This window comes from Salmo salar, chromosome ssa29 (genome assembly GCF_905237065.1).
Source record: "Salmo salar chromosome ssa29, Ssal_v3.1, whole genome shotgun sequence".
In the NCBI taxonomy this organism is placed as follows: domain Eukaryota; kingdom Metazoa; phylum Chordata; class Actinopteri; order Salmoniformes; family Salmonidae; genus Salmo; species Salmo salar.
In genome coordinates this window covers 9,486,586-9,507,500 of record NC_059470.1, presented here as the reverse complement: position 1 = coordinate 9,507,500, position 20,915 = coordinate 9,486,586, and the positions used below count along the sequence as shown (strand labels likewise).

Here is a 20,915-nt window from a genome sequence, read left to right as displayed (position 1 = left end):
ATCAGAGGTCTTCACGGGTCCACCGCAACTCAAAAACCCGAGACCCAACTCGAGCTCTGAACAGGTCCGAGTCCAAACGGGGCCTCGGATCTCTGCAACTACAGCTGATATACCTGAGTGGACCAGACCACAGCTCTGCATAAAGCCTATTGCTTTTAGGTTAATAAGGGGAAGTTGTTTACTTATATATTAAGCCTAGCCTACTATACATTAACCTGAAAAACTTAGCTGACAACGAATATATCAAATAGTCACACTGTTATCGGGTCAGTTCGTGTTTGTGTAGGAAATCGAGGGGTCCAGTTCTGCTTGGATCCAACTTTTTGGACCCGTGAAGAACTCTACAGAGAATCACTGGATGCCTTAATACCAAAACTGAACATCCTTTTACTCTGTAGGATCAGAAATGACATATCTGGGTACTGCAATGTACAGCACAATGGCTACATGCATCCCTGTAACATGTCCTTGGAGAAGCATAGCTTGGCAGTGTCTGTGTCCCAAATGGCACCCTAATTCCCTATTGAGTGCACTACTTTGGGGGTCAGGTCAAAAGCAATCCACAATATAGGGAACAGGGTGCCATTCGGGACACAGACACCGTGTTTCATCAAATAGAGAGGCAGTTCTCTGGGAGCTGAATGTCAATGTGCCATGGTGTGCTATTCCCTCCACTTCCCCAGGGCAGAGAAAGGCTGAGAGAACAGAGAGAGAGAAAGAGAAGAGAGAACGAGAGAAGAGAGAACGAGAGAAGAGAGAACGAGAGAACGAGAGAAAGAGAAGAGAGAACGAGAGAAAGAACGAGAGAACGAGAGAAAGAGAGAAGGGATAGGAGATGGTACAGAGAGAGGGGGAAAACAGGGAGTGAGGTAGAAAACAGTGAGTGAGGGAGAAAAAAGGAAAAGAAAGGGCGGGGCCACGCTGCAGAGAGACAGCGAGAGGGGGACGGGAGAATAAGGAAAGAGGAGAGGGACTACAGTAAATCTCACAAGGATAGAATAAAGAAGAGGATGCATAGGAAACGCGGAGAGCCACAGAGAGAGAGACTGATAAGAGAGGAGCTTCCTTCCAGCCCACCCATTAATCTGCAGCGGGTCAGCACAGCGGCAGAGATCATCCCACTGCCCATCACTCCCCTTCCTGACAGGACCATGTGGGATGGAGGGAGGGAGCCGACACCCATTCCACCACTCCCAGCCAGTCCACTTCTCAACCTCTGCCGCGCCAGATGCCAAGGGCCCTTATTAGTGTACCCTTCAGCCCCGGCCTTCAGCTCTGGCCGTGTCAGAGACAGAAAACAGAGAGGGAGCCGCTGGACTGGAGAGCCTCCCCCTGTAAAGCCGTCGCAAACTAAAACTTCTAAAGACACGGCAGCAGACGCATGGGAAACTGTTTGCTTCACGTTGTAGCTCGATCGTTCGTTTTCCCCTGACAGTGACTCCATCTTGTTGTCATTACCAAGAGGTGTCAGGCTGATAAGTCTCCAAAGAATAAATGACTGTCACCTGGGTTTTGTCAAGACAAGAGAACGGTTATATCGACGAGCACAGAGTGGCTCAATAGACAAGGCCTGCAAACAAGTAACCTCAATAATAACATAAGTTAAAATCATCCTTAAATCGTGATCAAACTTTTTTTCCTTGACAAAACCCGGGATCAAACCAATCAATAAGACTTTTTTCTTGTGATCCAAGTAAATAAATAACATTGGATGTGAATCTCAGGCTTGCATATAATTTTAGACAGAAATAAGTGTAATCCCCCCCCAAAACTACACCAGCTAGCTATAAAATAAACAGACAATTTCATCCAACAATTCAAACGCAGGCCCTCTCTCAGAGCTGATAATTTTGTCTGAAAGACAGAGGAGAAGAAGAAAATCCTGAACAGTGCGCTTTTCAAAATGCTCTGCTCAAGCCAATATGTTGCCATGGCGACAGACATTGTAAAGGAGGGGCTTTTCGCAAGACATTCTGACCTTAAAGGAAGGTACGTAAACATCACTTGCCAGAGCGAAGGCCTGGGAAAAATGTCTACATGTGCAGGGAGATTTGAAATAAATATCCAGGCTCCATTGTGGAGCACAAACAAAGAAGAGTATCTTAGTAACTAGCACAAGGCGGTTTGCCTCAATAAAACACACTTCTTTTTCATCACAGGCTTTAACCTAGTCCTTTAGATTGATGAGGAGCTTCTTTAAGCAACAGATGAAAACTGCTGGCCCATAGCTGGGTCAATCTCTGGGTCAGACTAAGTCTGTGTCCCAAATGGAACCCTATGCCCTATATAGTTGGGCCGGGACGATACCAGCATTATCACAGCCCTACTATATAGTGCACTAATTTTGAACGTAACCTAAGTCGGCGTGGTCCATCATACAAATATTAACCGACCATCATAACGCTATCTACTGGTGGTGCATACTAGGGCTTGTAATCGGTTCAGGGAACAGAACAATCACGTTTTTTGAGGAACAGAATCCGAACCGGGAACGAAAGTGATCTACATTGTTTCAGAACAGAACCGTTATTTTAAAAGCATGGGAAGCAGTTAATAACGTTATTTTACAATGCGCCTATGCAAAGCCCTCACTCTGTCACTCAGAAACGTATTCCAGTGTCTGCCTGCTAGCTGAAAACATTTGCCAGTGTTTGTGAGCGTGTGTGTAGGCAACCTGCCCCTCCAAAGCATGCAACCGACTGACATTACAAGCGTTACTCAGCAATTTTTAGGGAGAGATTTTTTATTAGAGAAGAATGGATTAACTTTTTGAACGCTAGTTACGGATGCTATAGTTCTCACGTTTCACATTGGGTTTATTAAGTACAAAAATACATGTTTTTAATTCTGGTGCTGCTCTGCGCACACTCAAGCTTGTTAGCTAGCTAGCTCTGGTCCAACGTTAAGCCGACTCTCGGAAGTTCAAAGACATTCAAAGCCATTCACAGCTAAAAGGGATCAAGGATTTGAATGAATTTACTTTTTGTAGCAGGTTTAGGAGAACTTAGGCAACAGGTTTGGAGAATTAACTTGGCAGATAAGGAGAATTTTGTTAAGGTTAGGGAAAGCGTTAGGGTTAACAAAAAATGAACTTGACAAAAGCTGGATCTCTTCTATACATGACCATATAAGCCGCTCCTCCGTAGGAAATATTCTGTGGTCCCAATTCAGGTAACGCATGTCATACTGTAACATGATGTCCAGCGCTACAAGCTAAATCTCCTCCCTTCACCAGGTCTCCCCACCTGAAACATTTCAGTCAAATCTCGCATCCTACACTTGTCTGATCATCTTGCATGTAAACAACTATAGCTTGCTTGCTCCATATTAAGATGCTCTATCCGCACTGATTGGGGAAGTAATTTAATGTTGAGCTAATGTCTTTTTTTCTCCTTCGATATCAGAGGTTTAAAAAGGAACAAAGCAACGATAAACCTGTACTTTTTTGGGTTCGAACTGGTTCAGGACTTTATTTTGCTGGTCGGAATAGTGGAACAAAACAATAAAAAAAAAGTTCTGTTTAGGGCTGTTGCAGTGACCGTATTACCGCCACACCGGAGGTCACTAGTCATGAAGGCAGTCAAATTCCACGTGACCGTTTAGTCACGGTAATTAGGCTTCTCCAAGCTTTGATGCTGCTGATGGTCATTAGTAGCCTACTAAACTTGGTACTCAGCACTCCATTGTCCTTCTAAGCACTCTGACACCAATGCAAACGAATCAAACACTTAATGAGAGCCCATGAGCTCATGTTGCACAACATTTCTATAGGCTATGCAATCGCGCGAGAAAACAGAGTGATGGCCTCTACTAAAAAGAGGAAGATCCCATCAGCTTTCTATAGGCTAGGCCTACTATATTTATTTCTCAACTTTCCTAATTTTAAAACACATTGTTTATCTTTACAACAGGAGTATAGCCAACCTGGCTGGCATGAAAATGAACCATGGGAAAATCATCCTCCATTCGCTATTTAAGCCCATAGATGACATGTATTTTTCCCCGCTGCTCCTGCTTCGAGACAAGTGCATGAAAATGGTCCACTCTAAATCAAAACAAATTTCACACATATTATTTAGTGTATGTAAAGACAAGATTCAATCAAGAATAGTCTGATGGGTGACAATATTAGCCTATCACTTGTGAATTATATATTTAGTAGTGATACAAACCTTATCAAAAACATATAGGCCTATGGGCCCAGCATTTTTTCTAATCATAGTCGCACACCTCATGTAGCCTAGCCCATAGGCCTATATGTTTTGATAAAGATAACTAAAGTGGCCAAATATCTTTTTAAATTAAGCACATTAAGCAACTTTACAAGGGGTTTAGAGCCTAACTGGCATACATAAGCAGAGCGTGAGTTTCAAGTTTGGGGAAGAAAATGTTCACCATAAAAATGCACCTTCATAATAAAAGCACTACATGCATAATCGCATTTGCGGTCACTTTTGATAATGGTGTTTTCCGCTAATGGAACATTTGCGCTTATAGCCTACTACCATGTGCGCATTGCTGCGCTTATAATGTGAAGTAATGGCCTAATAGTTTATCATCATCATTTAAAGCGAAATGTTCTGTTCTGACAAAAAGTAAATGTGGACAGTTCTTCCAATATCTACCTCGAAATTGGATAAGGACGCGTCCAGTTGCATCCCCGATGTGTCCATCTTCACTTGCAGCCTGTGAGAAAGACCTGCTCACGTGATGGAGAACCATGTGAGTGAGAGGTGCTTAGGAGCACGCTCAACACAGTCTAAAATAAAACAGATTTATTGTGAAGGTGTAGGCTATATTACATGGATTTATTAGACTTTTTTTAAATGTAGGATGTTCCAAAGGTCTGCATCAGTTGCTTGTAGGTGTAGGAGCAAGGAGATGCTAAATGTGTTCATGTTAATTAACAGTCGTGAGACCGACAGTTATTTGCTTGACAATCACCGGCTGACGACATTTCGTGACCGCCACAGCCCTAGTTCTGTTCAGAATAAAAACGATTGGAAAATTATTTTGGTTCCAACCCCTAGTGCATACACAACAGTCCCCTTTCCCTCCACGCCAGAGGGATCATTGACCAAAAGATAATGTTGTCATATCTCCAAAAAACACACAAGAAAACCGTACAAAACGGGAATCATAGCCAAAATGTGAAGAGGGGGGAGGTTTGATTTAAAGCCTAAATGATCTGGCCCTAAAAGGTGACCCTTCATCACAAAATAGAGCTGGTCTAATATCTCTTTATAAGCGTGAGGTGATGACGGGTTGGCACACGGTCTGCAGCGTAAATGGCTTTCTTGAGCCAAAACGCTCAACTATAAGATGACATTTAAAAATATGCCACTTCTCTGCAAAGAATTTAAAAAGCATTTTGCAACCATTAGTAATTAATAATAGCAGGTAAGATTTGAGAAAGTCAGTCCGAGAGAGTAAGAGAGGTAATATGGTTAGTGTTGGGTATTTCATGTTGGTGAATAAAGTTAGTTCATACCCACATTTTGACGGTAAGTCAATCCGATTCATCCACAATTTAGACAATTTGAAAGACTGTTAAATCACCCGGGGAGCAGAACCTCTGAAGAGTGAGCTAATAAAAATAAAGCTGAGATTTCGATCTCGATTCAACTCGGAGAACTTTAGTGCCCTCATCAAAACTAAAACAAAGCCATGTGAAAAGCCTGACCAAAACCCGTTACCAGTTCAATTCATCGTTTACTTCATTTCCGCAGTCAAAGGGACTTTTCAGTGGCGTAACATTATGGCCACATAAACCCCTGAGATGTAATACTCAGTCTCTAATACTCTTATCGGGAGAGGGCTAATATCACATTATAAAAACTGAAATCCGGCTTTCATGTCATCCTGTGGTCGGTTTGTTGAGTGACTCAGCGGGGTGCTTTATTTGGTCAAATGAGAACAGTTGGGTCCCAGCCCTTTCCTCTGTTCACACACACACACACAATATACCTGGATGTGTAGCCAACATTAAGCAGTGCTTCCTCTCAGAAAACGTATGGACGATCAGTAGCAAGAAACAGTCATAGAAGTTCAAAATGAAAGAGTACAAAACTATAAAGTGGCAGAGGCCGGTGTGTTCCACTTCCTAGCCATCGTGGACTTTATGAGAAGAAATCCAACCGAAACAAATTAGCAGCCGGGCCCCAAACAAACGGGGCCGTAAACTACAGTAAGAGACAAATTTTTATGTAAGTTTGCCAGGAGGGACATAAACCAGAGGGGTTTCAAACTGTGACATAGAATAGAGGTGCATTAAAAGTAAATCTTCCCCCCCTCTTCTTGGGCTCTATTGTGCTGTCATGTTGTTCCGTCTTTATGGACTCGCAGAACACGGGCCTCTGCCTTTTTTCGGGGTAATTAATTAAAACGAGGAAGTTCGCGGAGCCTTACAACTCGATTATTAGGCTGTCCTTTTGAAGTTTTATTTTAGGGCGGAGGAGGCAGGCCGAATCAGGCCCTAAATCACAGGGGCCGATGTCGTGGTGTTGAACTGTTTGCAGTGTCTGGCTTATTGGAACGGCTTGTCAGGATGTGGCGGCCGCCGAAGACCAGATTGTCGCCGTTTCATGGTTAAATGAGGTTTTTGCGGCCGCAGTTACGGTCAACTGATGAGAGTCAGAGAAAGAGTAATGACCAGGCACCTGCTGCTGCCACTAGACATCCTCTCAAATCAGATAGACAGAGACAGACAGAATGTAAACAGGAATTGATAGAGATTCTTAAACAATGAAAGGCAGGCAAACAAAAGAATCTACTCTGCAACCTGCTCTGCTTATGCCAGTCAACTCAACAGCCATTGGTCATAATCAATAGGATTAATGACCGATGAAAATGGTGCAGTTTTGATAAGGCACAGTGGACAATTTCAAACAGTTGTGTGACAACAACGGAGAAATCAATCACAAAAGATCAGGAGTTCATTAATACTACAAGAGCATGTTAAAAGCAAAATACACAGGTTTTAGCAAGTTGTTAGCAACCGTGCATTTTGTACCTTTTTTGATCCAGCAAATCCCTCGGACTCCAGAAAGAAATAGGCAAAGGGCATCAGGACGAAGAGGCAGAGATTGGAGAAGAGCGACACCAGATTCCACAGGCCTGTATGGGCAACATTTTATCTACTTAACAATCAATCAATCGTTCAAGATTGTCACCAAGCCAAATACAACATGACAGAAATCACATCTTACAATAAAACACCACCTCCTCAGACCTCGGCTGCATCCTAAATGCCGCCCTATTCTCCACAGTGCATTACTTTTGACCAGGACCTATAAGGCTCTGGTCAAAAGTTGTGCACTATGTAGTGCAATAGATAGGGAATAGGGCGCCATTTAGGACACATATCGAGTCATGAGAAAGAGTTGCTTTGGATAGATAGAAAGCCCAGTCGCGTCCACTGGCCACAATCCATTCCTGCAGTCATCTGCTAAACCGTGGACTCTGATGACCCCTTGTGGCTGGAAATCAAATTGTTTTTACTACCCTGGTCTTGTGGAGCTGTGGGTGTGCAGACCTTTGTTCTAGGAAATAACTAAATCACACCTGTTTCAGCTAATGATATGTTAATGAATTGAGTCAGGTGTGTAGAATGTGGCACCCTGCAGGCCACCGGGACTGTGGTTGGTGGGTGACTATCGCCGTTGGGGTCACGTTTAAGGCAAACGTTGCAGTCATGCACAAATATAAATCAAGTCTTGACTAATGTAACTTTCTCTGATAGACCACCAGGTTCTGTCCAAAATGGCACCCTATTCCCTTTGAAGTGCACTTCTTTTGATGAGGGACCATAGGGCTCTGGTCAAATGTAGTGCACTTAACAGGGAATAGGGTGTCATGTAGGACACAACCCCACCAGTTTCTGTGGGAAACAGATCTTTGTTTACACAATGTATATAAGGAGCGATTCTGTTACGTTACATGTGGTTAAGTGAACGAAAAGCACTCAAAACAAGGAAGTCAATCCACATTAAACCTCTGCCCCAAATGGCACCTTATTCCCTACACAGTGCAATACTTTTGACCAGAACCCTATGGGCCCTGGTCAAAAGTAGTGTACTATATTGGGTGCCATTTGGGACGCAAACCAAAATAATAGGATGCAATGTGAATGACAGTACTGACCATGGATGAGGGAGCCATTGAGCCACTGAATGTAGTAGTTTCTGGGGAAGGAGAGCAGGATCTCATTGCTGATGATTGAGAAAGGCAGGAGGAGAACAGCCCCACCCGACATGGCCAGGGTGAAGGTGCACAGGTACAGTCTGTGGGGAGGAGCCACACACACACACAGAGGAATTAGTAAGAAAGTCTACAGTCTACAGTTTGCTGTATATATTTTCATATATACACTCATTGATTCTTGAAGAATACAACTCATGAGTTGTGTTTGTTTACAAACATTGGCATAAAAATATGTAAACAAACACTGTACAGCCTCAAAACATGGTTAAAACTATTTTAAAAAATGGTTTGTAATTAAGAATTCTAGCTTTAAGGAATTGTTAAATGACACGTATCGCAGTATTTATTCATATAAATATGTCAGTGTCACAGCTCTACACATCACCATTCGAATACATACAATGGCGACATTCATGCAGCAGGCTATGAATCATTTGACAAAATTGTATTACTGAAGTATAACTGTAGGCCGGCCAACTGTCATTTAAGGATTAGTGTTAGATTACACGTCGCATTAATAGAGAATCTGCATGTATATACAGCGTGACAGGGATTAATAATAAGGGAATTAAGTTGTTTAGTGTCACAGGCAGCATCCCAAATGGCACCCTATTCCCTATATAGTGCACTACCTTTGACCAAAGCCCTATGAGCCCTGGTCAAAAGTAGGGCACAGCACTACATAGGGAATAGGGATGAATTTGGAACGCACAACAGTCGACAACTTAACTTAAATACTAGTGGTGCAGATGGCCACTTCAGTATCTATGAGCTAAATGTCAATATGACCCTCTCCACCCCAACAACCTGGCATCCCAGCAGAGCAGGGGCCTGGGCTGCAGCCTACGCGTGGAGGTTGCCAGATTCTGCTGCCCAGAGGACTACACCACACCATCTGCTCTGGTTCGCCGCGGGAAGCGGGCAAGGTCGCCACTTTGATATATGGCTGGAGAACCATTTACTTGGCTCAGCCGTTTCCCCTTGCAGTATCACCGTCAGCTGGACCAAAGACGACAAATGACAAAGTGGGCCGCAAACATATGGCCACGTAAAGGCCATTGTTATTGCTTTATTATCAGAGTTGTGTTAGGCACTGCGTGCAGTGGTGATGCAACGTGAGTGACAAGTCACATCAGCCATTCAAACCGAGACAGGCTACTCTGTTGTTTCTCCAAAACCTGACTGCCTGACCCTCAGCCGTCCCACGTATCTGATCTATTCCAACATTAGCACACCTGATTCATCAAATCAGGACTTGCTGATTAGTTGGCTAGTTGAATCAGGTGCTACTTGGGGGGAAAAAAATTGATTATGTGGAATGGCTGAGGGTTACGAGGATCGGTTCAGGAAGCACTGAGATACTAAAAGTAAAGCTTTTGCTCAACCGCTTTATTGAAAGTAGTTCCACTCACGATATTCTGTTGACGACAGCATCTTCATCCTCCTGGTCATCTGAGGGAGGGGAAACCACTTAGTCACAGCAGGTACAGCAAGTGAACCCTACAGAGACAACCAAGGGCCTCTTGGGACTACAAACCCCATGTTGCCTGGTTCAAATCCCAGATGGTACGACAATTAATGCATCAATGAAACTTAGGGAGTCCCTTTTTCCTACGATCCTAGTCTACAGGCCAGTACCAAACAGCTTAATATTCTCTATATAGTGCACTACTTTTGACCAGTGTCCACGGGGCCTATGTAGGGAATAGGGTGCCATTTGGGATAGTTTAGCCACTGTACTGGGTGCAGAGAAAAGAACAAACATAGAGTTTGTGGGCACAACAATCCCCAGAGGATCGTTGACGTGGTATAATATTAAAGGAGCTTTGAGAAACCAGGGCGACCTGGACATCCCACATTTGTCCAAGAACGACGGGTGTAGAACAGACTTCATGATGCCTCGTCGGAGTGATTCTTCTTTGATTCTACATATAGTCCAACTTGCAGTTAAGGCTGGCTATAGGACCATTTTTGTGCATGATTATGGACCATCAGTCTATACTATCAGCACACTTCAATGTGGGGTCTTTATTTTCATCGTATGGAACATAATATGGAAAGCCATATACGTTCATCTTGAGAGAATTGCTTCCCTTCCGAATGAATTTCAAAAGGGTGATTGCATTTGCTGGCCACTACTGGAAATGCATCAGGAAGTTTGATCAAATGTACATGCATTTTCACCAGTTCCGAGTCTCATAGTATAATATGCTGGGTTGGGGATATGTCTTTCTGTCAGTCAGACGCAGGTCAGCTCCTCATTACTCATTTACCATGAGGTGTGTCTAATGTACGTTACATAGTGGTATACAGTCCATATACAGTCTTGACACATGTGAGGGTCTATGTGCAAACACAGCATGGACAAAAGATTTAGCTTTTGGAAACAAATGGGACTGTGTGTGTGCAAGGTGTGCAACTATTAGCTTTGCAAGTATTACATCCATTTTTTTATTGATAGAAGTTGGAACCACCGCATGTTTTGTTATTTTAAGTACAATATTCACCATAAAAACAGAACATGACCACTAACCTGTTTTCCTCTTGTACCTGGTGATGATGCAATACGACACAATGTAGAGTACCGCAAACAGTAGGAAACAAATCTGAAGAGACAAACAAAAAACGATTATGAACACTTAGAAAACTGCTGCAGTGTACATACATGATCAATTTGACAATATCTGGCATGATGCTGACGTGAACGCGTAGCACAATTTGACACACTTATTAGCCTCGCCGACAGACACGGGCTCCATCCCAAATGGCTCCCTATTCCCTACTTAGTGCACTACTTTTGACCGGGGCCCATAAAGCTCCATTTCGGGAACCTGATATGGTGCTATGACATTTACTATACTAATATAATAAACAGGCGACACGTGGTCTATGACAGCAAGTGTGCTAGGATATGGATCATTGGCATCATGTACCGTATACATGGAGTTATTTCCTTAGGACAGCTATGATTGATGGAAGTTGGGATGGTTGCCTGGATGAATACCAGTCATGCATGTAGCCTTGATCAGGTTACAGACACCCCCCCAAAGGCCTCTCTCAAGTCTAGGTAATTCACTCATACAGGGAACGAATAGCCTGGGTGGGAGGGTGCCGACACTGTTGCTGCCCATTATTCAACAGCACCTTGTCTTGTTTAATGAATACATGCCCAGTCTACGTCTCAGAGTAGGAGCGCTGATATCGGATCAGGTCCCCCTGTCCGTGTGATCTTATTCATGATGATCCAAAAGTTGAAACTGATTCTAGGTCAGTGCTCCTAGTCTGAGACACTTTATGAATCAGGTTACAGGCCACACCAAATCCAAAGCAAATTGTGTAAACAGAATAGTTGCATCTGATGTCGAAGGCAGATCTTACTTCACATATACTGTTCATGTGGGTTAAGAGGCGTTAAGAGTGGGTTAAACCATAAGTCATCATAGTTTGACACGAGATAAGCCAACAATTCCAATTTGAACTAACGCCACAAACTAGGCTAATTCATTAATTAGTCTACATGCAGCATGATCTGGAATTAGGCGTTCTAACAACGACTGAATTAATTTTTCAGAGTGCCATTCCCAAACCCTGGTCCTCAGAGACCCAGCATTGACAGAAATATCCCACATTCCCCTTCGGACAGTGGGACAGACAGCAACTAGGCCTAACGTTAGAATCATCCTCCGCAGCAGCAGCGGCACTATCAGCACTATCTCCCGTCATTACATTACACAACACGAGACGACAAGAGTCAGCAAGAGTGCAGGCAGACAAGACACATTCAACCTGTCTAAAGTACGCAAGGATGGCGCCAAAAAATAATACATATACACACATATATACACAGACACACACACACATATACACACACACACACATATATATATATATACAGTTGAAGTCAGAAGTTTACATACACCTTAGCCAAATATATTTAAACTCACTTTTTCACAGTTCCTGACATTTAATCCTAGTAAAAATTCCCTGTCTTAAGTCAACTAAGATCACCACTTTATTTAAAGAATGTGAAATGTCAGAATAATTGTAGAGAGAATGATTTATTTCAGCTTTTATTTCTTTCATCACATTCCCAGTGGGTCAGAAGTTTACATACACTCAATTAGTATTTGGTAGCATTGCCTTTAAATTGTTTAACTTGGGTCAAATGTTTTGGGTAGCCTTCCACAAGTTTCCCACAATAAATTGGGTGAATTATGGCCCATTCCTCCTGACAGAGCTGGTGGAACTGAGTCAGGTTTGTAGGCCTCCTTGCTCGCACATGCTTTTTCAGTTCTGCCCACAACTTTTCTATAGGATTGAGGTCAGGACTTTGTGATGGCCACTCCAATACCTTGACTTTGTTGTCCTTAAGCCATTTTGCCACAACTTTGGAAGTATGCTTGGGTCATTGTCCATTTGGAAGACCCATTTGCGACCAAGCTTAACTTCCTGACTGATGTCTTGAGATGTTGCTTCAACACATCCTAACGTTTCCTGCCTCATGATGCCATCTACTTTGTGAAGTGCACCAGTCCCTCCTGAAAGCAAAGCACCCCGACAACATGATGCTGCCATCCCTGTGCTTCACGGTTGGGATGGTGTTCTTAGACTTGCAAGCCTCCCCCTTTTCCTCCAAACATAACGATGGTCATTATGGCCAAACAGTTCTAATTTTGTTTTATCAGACCAGAGGACATTTCTCCAAAAAGTACAATCTTTGTCCCCATGTGCAGTTGCAAACCGTAGTCTGGCTTTTTTATGGCAGTTTTGGAGCACTGGCTTCTTCCTTGCTGAGCGGCCTTTCAGGTTTTGTCGATATAGGACTCGTTTTACTGTGGATATAGATACTTTTGTACCTGTTTCCTCCAGCATCTTCACAAGGTCCTTTGCGGTTGTTCTGGGATTGATTTGCACTTTTCGCAACAAAGCACATTCATCTCTAGGAGACAGAACGCGTCTTCTTCCTGAGCGGTATGACGGCTGCGTGGTCCCATGGTGTTTATACTTGCGTACTATTGTTTGTACAGACGAACGTGGTACCTTCAGGCATTTGGAAATTGTTCCCAAGGATGAATCAGACTTTTGGAGGTCTACAATTTTTTTCTGAGGTCTTGGCTGATTTCTTTTGATTTTCCCATGATGTCAAGCAAAGAGGCACTGAGTTTGAAGGTAGGCCTTGAAATACATCCACAGGTACACCTCCAATTGACTCAAATGATGTCAATTAGCCTATCAGAAGATTCTAAAGCCATGACATCATTTTCTGGAATTTTCAAAGCTGTTTAAAGGCACAGTCAACTTAGTGTATGTAAACTTCTGACCCACTGGAATTGTGATACAGTGAATTATCGGTCTGTAAACAATTGTTGGAAAAATGTGTAGATGTCCTAAACGACTTGCCAAAACTATAGTTGGTTAACAAGATATTTGTGGAGCGGTTGAAAAACAAGTTTTAATGACTCCAACCTAAGTGTATGTAATCTTCCGACTTCAACTGTAAATTTGCACACAAAAAACTGGCGGTTTACAGATTAACGGTTAACAATCCTAGTCCCTGACAATTCACAGCCCTATAATTTATAAATAATGCAAGAAACTTCAACGGGTAAGTTCTCTGAACGTGGGGGGAAAAAAACAAATCAGATTCATAGCATTACATAGGATGAAGATGGTATACTCCAAGCCGCAGCTCCATAGATGGCAGCATGCGTGCAAAACTGAAAGCGCGAACCACCGCTTTTAATTATGGCAAGGTGACCGGAAACATGACCGAATACAAACAGTGTAGCTATTCCCTTCGCAAGACAATCAATCAAGCTAAGCATCACTATAGAGACAAAGTAGAGTCGCAATTCAACGGCTCAAAACGGGAGACATGTGGCAGGATCTACAGTCAATCACGGATTACAAAAAGAAACCCAGCCCCGTCGCAGACACCGTCATCTTGCTCCCAGACAAATTAAACAACTGCTTTGCTCGCTTTGAGGACAAAACAGTGCCACTGACACGGTCCGCTACCTGTGGGCTCTCCTTCACTGTGGCCAACGTGAGTAAAACATTTAAACGTGTTAACCCTCGCAAGGCCAAGATGGCATCCCTAGCCACATCCTCAGAGCATGTGCAGACCAGCTGGCTGGTGTGTTTACGGACATATAAAATCAATCCCTATCCCAGTCTGCTGTGCCCACATGCTTCAAGAGGGCCACCATTGTTCCTGTCCCAAGAAAGCGAAGGTACCTGAGCTAAACAACTATCGCCCCGCAGCACTCACTTCTGTCACAATGATGTGCTTTGAGAGACTATTAAAGGATCATCTCACCTCCACCCTCCCTGATACCCTAGACCCACTCCAATTTGCCTACCACCCCAATAGGCCCACAGACGACGCAATCGCAATGACACTGCCCAATCCCATCTGGACAAGTGGAATACCTATGTAAGAATGCTGTTCATTGACTACAGCTCAGCATTTAACACCACCCCGCTGATCCTCAACACTGGGGCCCCACAAGGGTGCGTTCTCAGCCCTCTCCTGTACTCCCTCTTCACCCATGACTAGGTGGCCATGCACGCCTCCAACTTAATCATCAAGTTTGCAGACGACACTACAGTGGTAGGCTTGATTACCAACAACGACGAGACGGCCTACAGGGATGAGGTGAGTGCCCTCAGAGTGTGATGTCAGTTAAATAACCTCACACTCAACGTCAACAAAACAAAGGAGATGATCGTGGACTTCAGGAAAGAGCAGAGGGAGCACCCCCCTATCCACATTGACGGGACAGTAGTGAAGGTGGAAAGTTTTAAGTTCCTCGGCGTACACATCACGGACAAACTGAAATGGCCCGCAACCGTAAAGCTCTCCAGAGGGTAGTGAGGTCTGCACAACGCATCACCGGGGGCTAACTACCTGCCCTCCAGGACACCTACATCACCCGATATCACAGGAAGGCCAAAAAGATCATCAAGGACAACAACCACCCGAGCCACTGCCTGTTCACCCCACTACTATCCAGAAGGCGAGGTCAGTACTAGAGGTCGACCGATTAATTGGAATGGCCGATTAATTAGGGCCGATTTTAAGATTTCATAACAATCGGTAATCGGTATTTTTGGCCACCGATTTTATTATTTTATACATTTTATTTTTTTTTAAACTTTTTTTTATATAATATTTTTTTACTAGGCAAGTCAGTTAAGAACAAATTCTTATTTTCAATGACGGCCTAGGAACGGTGGGTTAACTGCCTTGTTCAGCGGCAGAACGACAGATTTTTACCTTGTCAGCTTGGGGATTCAATCTTGCAACCTTACGGTTAACTAGTCCAATGCTCTAACCACCTGCTTTACATTGCACTCCACGAGGAGCCTGCCTGTTACGCGAATGCAGTAAGAAGCCAAGGTAAGTTGCTAGCTAGCATTAAACTTATCTTATAAAAAACAATCAATCAATCAATCAATCATAATCACTAGTTAACTACACATGGTTGATGATATTACTAGTTTATCTAGCCTGTCCTGCGTTGCATATAGTCGATGCAGTGCGCATTCGCGAAAAACAAGTGTCGTTGCTCCAACATGTACCTAACCATAAACATCAATGTCTTTCTTAAAATCAATACACAAGTATATATTTTTAAACATACATATTTAGTTAATATTGCCTGCTAACATGAATTTCTTTTAACTAGGGAAAATGTGTCACTTCTCTTGCAAACAGAGTCAGGTTATATGCAGCAGTTTGGGCCGCCTGGCTCGTTGCGAACTGTGTGAATACTATTTCTTCCTAACAAAGACAGCCAACTTCGCCAAACGGGGGATGATTTAACAAAAGCGCATTTGCGAAAAAAGCACAATCATTACACGACTGTACCTAACCATAAACATCAATGCCTTTCTTAAAATCAATACATAGAAGTATATATTTTTAAACCTGCATATTTAGCTAAAAGGAATCCAGGTTAGCAGGGAATATTAACCAGGTGAAATTGTGTCAGTTCTCTTACGTTCATTGCACGCAGAGTCAGGTTATATGCAGCAGTTTGGGCCGCCTGACTCGTTGCGAACTAATTTTCCAGAATTTTACGTAATTATGACATAACATTGTGCCATGTAACAGGAATATTTGGACTTAGGGATGCCACCCGTTAGATAAAATACGGAACGGTTCCGTATTTCACTGAAAAAATAAACGTTTTGTTTTCGAGATGATAGTTTCCGGATTCGATCATATTAATGACCTAAGGCTCGTATTTCTGTGTGTTTATTATATTATAATTAAGTCTATGATTTGATATTTGATAGAGCAGTCTGACTGAGCGGTGGTAGGCACCAGCAGGCTCGTAAGCATTCATTCAAACAGCACTTTTGTGCGTTTTGCCAGCAGCCCTTCGCAATTCTTCAAGCATTGCGCTGTTTATGACTTCAAGCCTGTCAACTCCCAAGATTAGGCTGGTGTAACCGATGTGAAATCGCTAGCTAGTTAGCCGGGTGCGCACTAATAGCGTTTCAAACGTCACTCGCTCTGAGACTTGGAGTAGTTGTTCCCCTTGCTCTGCATGGGTAATGCTGTTTCGAGGGTGGCTGTTGTCCTGGTTTGAGGAGAGGGACGGAAGCTATACTGTTACACTGGCGATACTAAAGTTCCTATAAGAACATCCAATAGTCAAAGGTATATGAAATACAAATCGTATAGAGAGAAATAGTCCTATAATTCCTATAATAACTACAACCTAAAACTTCTTACCTGGGAATATTGAAGACTCATGTTAAAAGGAACCACCAGCTTTCATATGTTCTCATGTTCTGAGCAAGGAACTTAAACGTTAGCTTTTTTACATGGCACATATTGCACTTTTACTTTCTTCTCCAACAATTTGTTTTTGCATTATTTAAACCAAATTGAACATGTTTCATTATTTATTTGAGGCTAAATTGATAGTATTTATGTATTATATTAAGTTAAAATAAGTGTTCATTCAGTATTGTTGTAATTGTCATTATTACAAAAAATAAATAAAATCGGCAGATTAATCGGTATCGGCTTTTTTCGTCCTCCAATGATCGGTATCGGCTTTGAAAAATCATAATCGGTCGACCTCTAGTCAGTACAGGTGCATCAAAGCTGGGACCGAGAGACTGAAAAACAGCTTCTATCTCAAGGCCATCAGACTGTTAAACAGCCATCACTAACATTGAGTGGCTGCTGCCAACATACTGACTCAAATCTCTAGCCACTTTAATAATTAATAATTGGATGTAATAAATGTATCACTAGTCACTTTAAACAATGCCGCTTTATATAATTATTACATACCCTACATTCCTCATCTCATATGTATATAGTGTACTCTATTCCATCTACTGCATCTTGCCTATGCCGCACGGCCATCGCTCATCCATATATTCATTTGTACATGATCTTATTCATCCCTTTACACTTGTGTGTATAAGGTTGTTGTTGTGAAATTGTTAGATTACTTGTTAGATATTACTGCACTGTCGGAACTAGAAGCACAAGCATTTCACTACAGTCATGTTAACATCTGCTAACCATGTGTATGTGACCAATTAAATGTGATTTGATAGTACTTGTCAGACAGAGAACTTACAGTTTACTGTATACTGATAGTTGGGGTGGGATTGGCGTGGGGTATATGGGTTCCGTGAGTGGCTTTGACAATTTTATTGGATTCTTCACGTTTTACTCAACAGTAAAAAGAAGTTGGGTTCAAATCAGATGTTGGGTACTATATTTATTGAATATTATGTTTATCCTAAAAATGTAAAGGGCCTATTTGGGTACAATCAATTAGCTTAATTTCTACAGAAATGAAATGTTAACAATGTTGCAGGAATACTAATCTGTTTCTAACTACAGAATCGATTTCAGAACCATCTGAGATGGTGGGTGTCATGGCTTGCTGAAATGACATGGAATGACTCTGAAGGTAGGGGGGCATTGGAGTGCCATCCTGCAGTTCATGTCATTATTACTTCACACATATCAATAACAAGCTCTGGCCTGTCTGGTGCAAGAAACCCTATACACCCTGGTTTAGCTGCAAATACACTTTAAAATCATATACACTTGAAAGTCAAACGTGTGACGCCAGTGACAAAAGTAGGCTAAACAAGTTATAATTAGGACAGCGTTTCCGAAACTCGGTCCTGGGGACCCCAATGGGTTCCCGTTTTTTGTTGTTGTTGCCCCTAACACTACACAGCTGATTCACATAACCAACGCTTGATGATTAGTTGATTACTTGCATCAGCAGTGTAGTGCTAGGGCAACAACAAATATTTTGCATCTCCTGGGGTCCGCAGGACCGAGTTTGGGAAACCAAGTATTAACACATCCATAAGACAGCATAGACAAGCAGTTTCAGTTTTACATAGTTAGAATATGAGACAGATGAGAGCTTGAGTTGAACAACAACCTTACGCCCAAGAGAGCAACATGTAAGAGGCAGCTCTATCAGAAGCAGTTTAGTGTGTTTAACTGTTAATGTCCTAGCTCTTAGCAAGCAAGATAATAATCCTAATGGATTAAGGCAAGCAATGTGGAAAGCTAATTGGGTAGCCGCTACCATCATATTGAACAATGACTAGTTATTTAACTAGTTAACTTACTTACCCTCCATCGATAAGAGACAATACTGTGCAGCTGTATTCATCGACCTGGCCAAGGCTTTCGACTCTGTCAATCACCACATTCTTATTGGAGGACTCAACAGCCTTGGTTTCTCAAATGACTTCCTCACCTGGTTCACCAACTACTTCTCAGATAGAGTTCAGTGTGTCAAATTGGAGGGCCTGTTGTCTGGACCTCTGGCAGTCTCTATGGGGGTGCCACAGGGTTCAATCCTCAGGCCGACTCTTTTCTCTGTATACATCAATGATGTCGCTCTTGCTGCTGGTGATTCTCTGATCCACATCTATGCAGACGATACCACTCTGTATACTCTGGCCCTTCTTTGGACACTGTGTTAACTAACCTCCAGATGAGCTTCAATGCCATACAACTCTCCTTGCATGGCCTCCAACCACTCTTAAATGCAAGTAAATCTAAATGGATACTCTTCAACCGATCGCTACCAGCACCTGTCCTGACTTAGGTATTTGTAGATGTCCACATATTCTAAGTGTCTGGTTAGACTGTAAACTCTCCTTCCAGACTTACATTAAGTCTCTCCAATCCAAAATTAAATCTAGAATCGGCTTCCTATTTTGCAACAAAGCATCCTTCACTCATGCTGTCAAACATACCCTCGTAAAACTAACCATCCTACCGATCCTTGACTTCGGAGATGTCATTTACAAAATAGCCTCCAACACTCTACTCAGCAAATTGGATGCAGTCTATCACAGAGCCATCCGTTTTGTCACCAAAGCCCCATATACTACCCACCACTGCGACCTGTACGCTCTCGTTGTCTGGCCCTCGCTTCATATTCGTCGCCAAACCCACTGGCTCCAGGTCATCTACAAGTCTTTGCTAGGTAAAGCCCCGCCTTATCTCAGTTCACTGGTCACCATAGCAGCACCCACCCGTAGCACACGCTCCAGCAGGTATATTTCACTGGTCTCCCCCAAAGCCAATTCCTGCTTTGGCACCCTTTCCTTCCAGTTCTCTGCTGCCAATGACTGGAACAAATTGCAAAAATCACTTAAGCTGGAGACTCATATCTCCCTCACTAACTTTAAGCACCAGCTGTCTGAGTAGCTCACAGATCACTGCACCTGTACATAGCCCATCTGTAAATAGCCCATCCAACTACCGCAGCCCCATACTGTTATTTATTTTATTTGCTCCTTTGCACCCCAATATCTCTACTTGCACATTCATCTTCTGCACATCTATCACGCCAGTGTTTAATTGCTAAATTGTCATTATTTTGCCACTGTGACCCATTTTATTTCCTTACCTCTATTATCTTACCTCATTTGCACACACTGTCTATAGACTTTTTTTCTATTGTGTTATTGACTGTATGTTTTGTCTATTCCATGTGTAACTCTGTGTTGTTGTTTGTGTCGCACTGCTTTGCTTTATCTTGGCCAGGTCGCAGTTGTAAATGAGAACTTTTTCTCAACTAGCCTACCTGGTTAAATAAAAGTGAAATAAAACAAAAATAAATTAAAAAAACTTGGAGATTTAACGTGGCTAACCATCGTTGTGGAGCTAAAATAAAAGCAGGCTAACTAGCTAGCTAGTTAACTACTATTATACATTTTGAACGCATAGTCAACCGTTTACATTGTGGGTAACCTTAGACTATTAGCACTGGTAGGTAGTTATGTGCAACTTGCTATCTAACAAGCCAACGTTAGCTTAGCTAGTTTTGACCTGTCAGCTGTAAGCAGCATCGCCACATATCAAACGTTAGCAAGCTAGCGAGACGAACTTACAATGTATTCTCGAACTTGGCTGTGGAAATTCTGTTCTCTGATAGTAACATCGTCTTCTTCCATTCTTCATATTGCAAATGCAAGTAAATTGCCTCACTACACACCAGTCGTACAACTGACGTCCATAAAACCTGTCTATGGTCAAAAGAAAAACAGCTCAGATAACAGCCAAAGCTCACTGTTGCCGTTCCAACGAAGTCCGCTCATTTTCCACCGCCCAAAAAACGCCCCAAAATAAATTACATCATCATTCCTCGACTAAAAATAATGACCCGGAAGCCGTTTTTCCCCCCGGTACGTGT

General features: G+C 42.6%; 1 protein-coding gene across 2 annotated transcripts in view; it reads right to left on the bottom strand.

Annotated features, from left to right (window-relative positions):
- The window catches only part of lmbr1 (limb development membrane protein 1), a 69,296-nt gene extending 48,423 nt beyond the window's left edge, over nucleotides 1-20,873 (bottom strand). Inside the window, exons 1-5 of one of the 2 annotated variants that reach the window (XM_014180666.2) lie at nucleotides 20,614-20,872; nucleotides 10,736-10,808; nucleotides 9,615-9,654; nucleotides 8,143-8,282; nucleotides 7,013-7,116 (exon numbers count right to left, since the gene is read on the bottom strand). In XM_014180666.2, coding sequence (XP_014036141.1) covers nucleotides 7,013-7,116; nucleotides 8,143-8,282; nucleotides 9,615-9,654; nucleotides 10,736-10,808; nucleotides 20,614-20,676 — 420 coding nt within the window. In that variant the 5' untranslated portion in view covers nucleotides 20,677-20,872. Of the gene's footprint in view, nucleotides 1-7,012; nucleotides 7,117-8,142; nucleotides 8,283-9,614; nucleotides 9,655-10,735; nucleotides 10,809-20,613 lie in introns of both variants that reach the window. The other variant, XM_014180667.2, reaches the window with a different exon arrangement.
- Nucleotides 20,874-20,915: the final 42 nt, after the last annotated feature.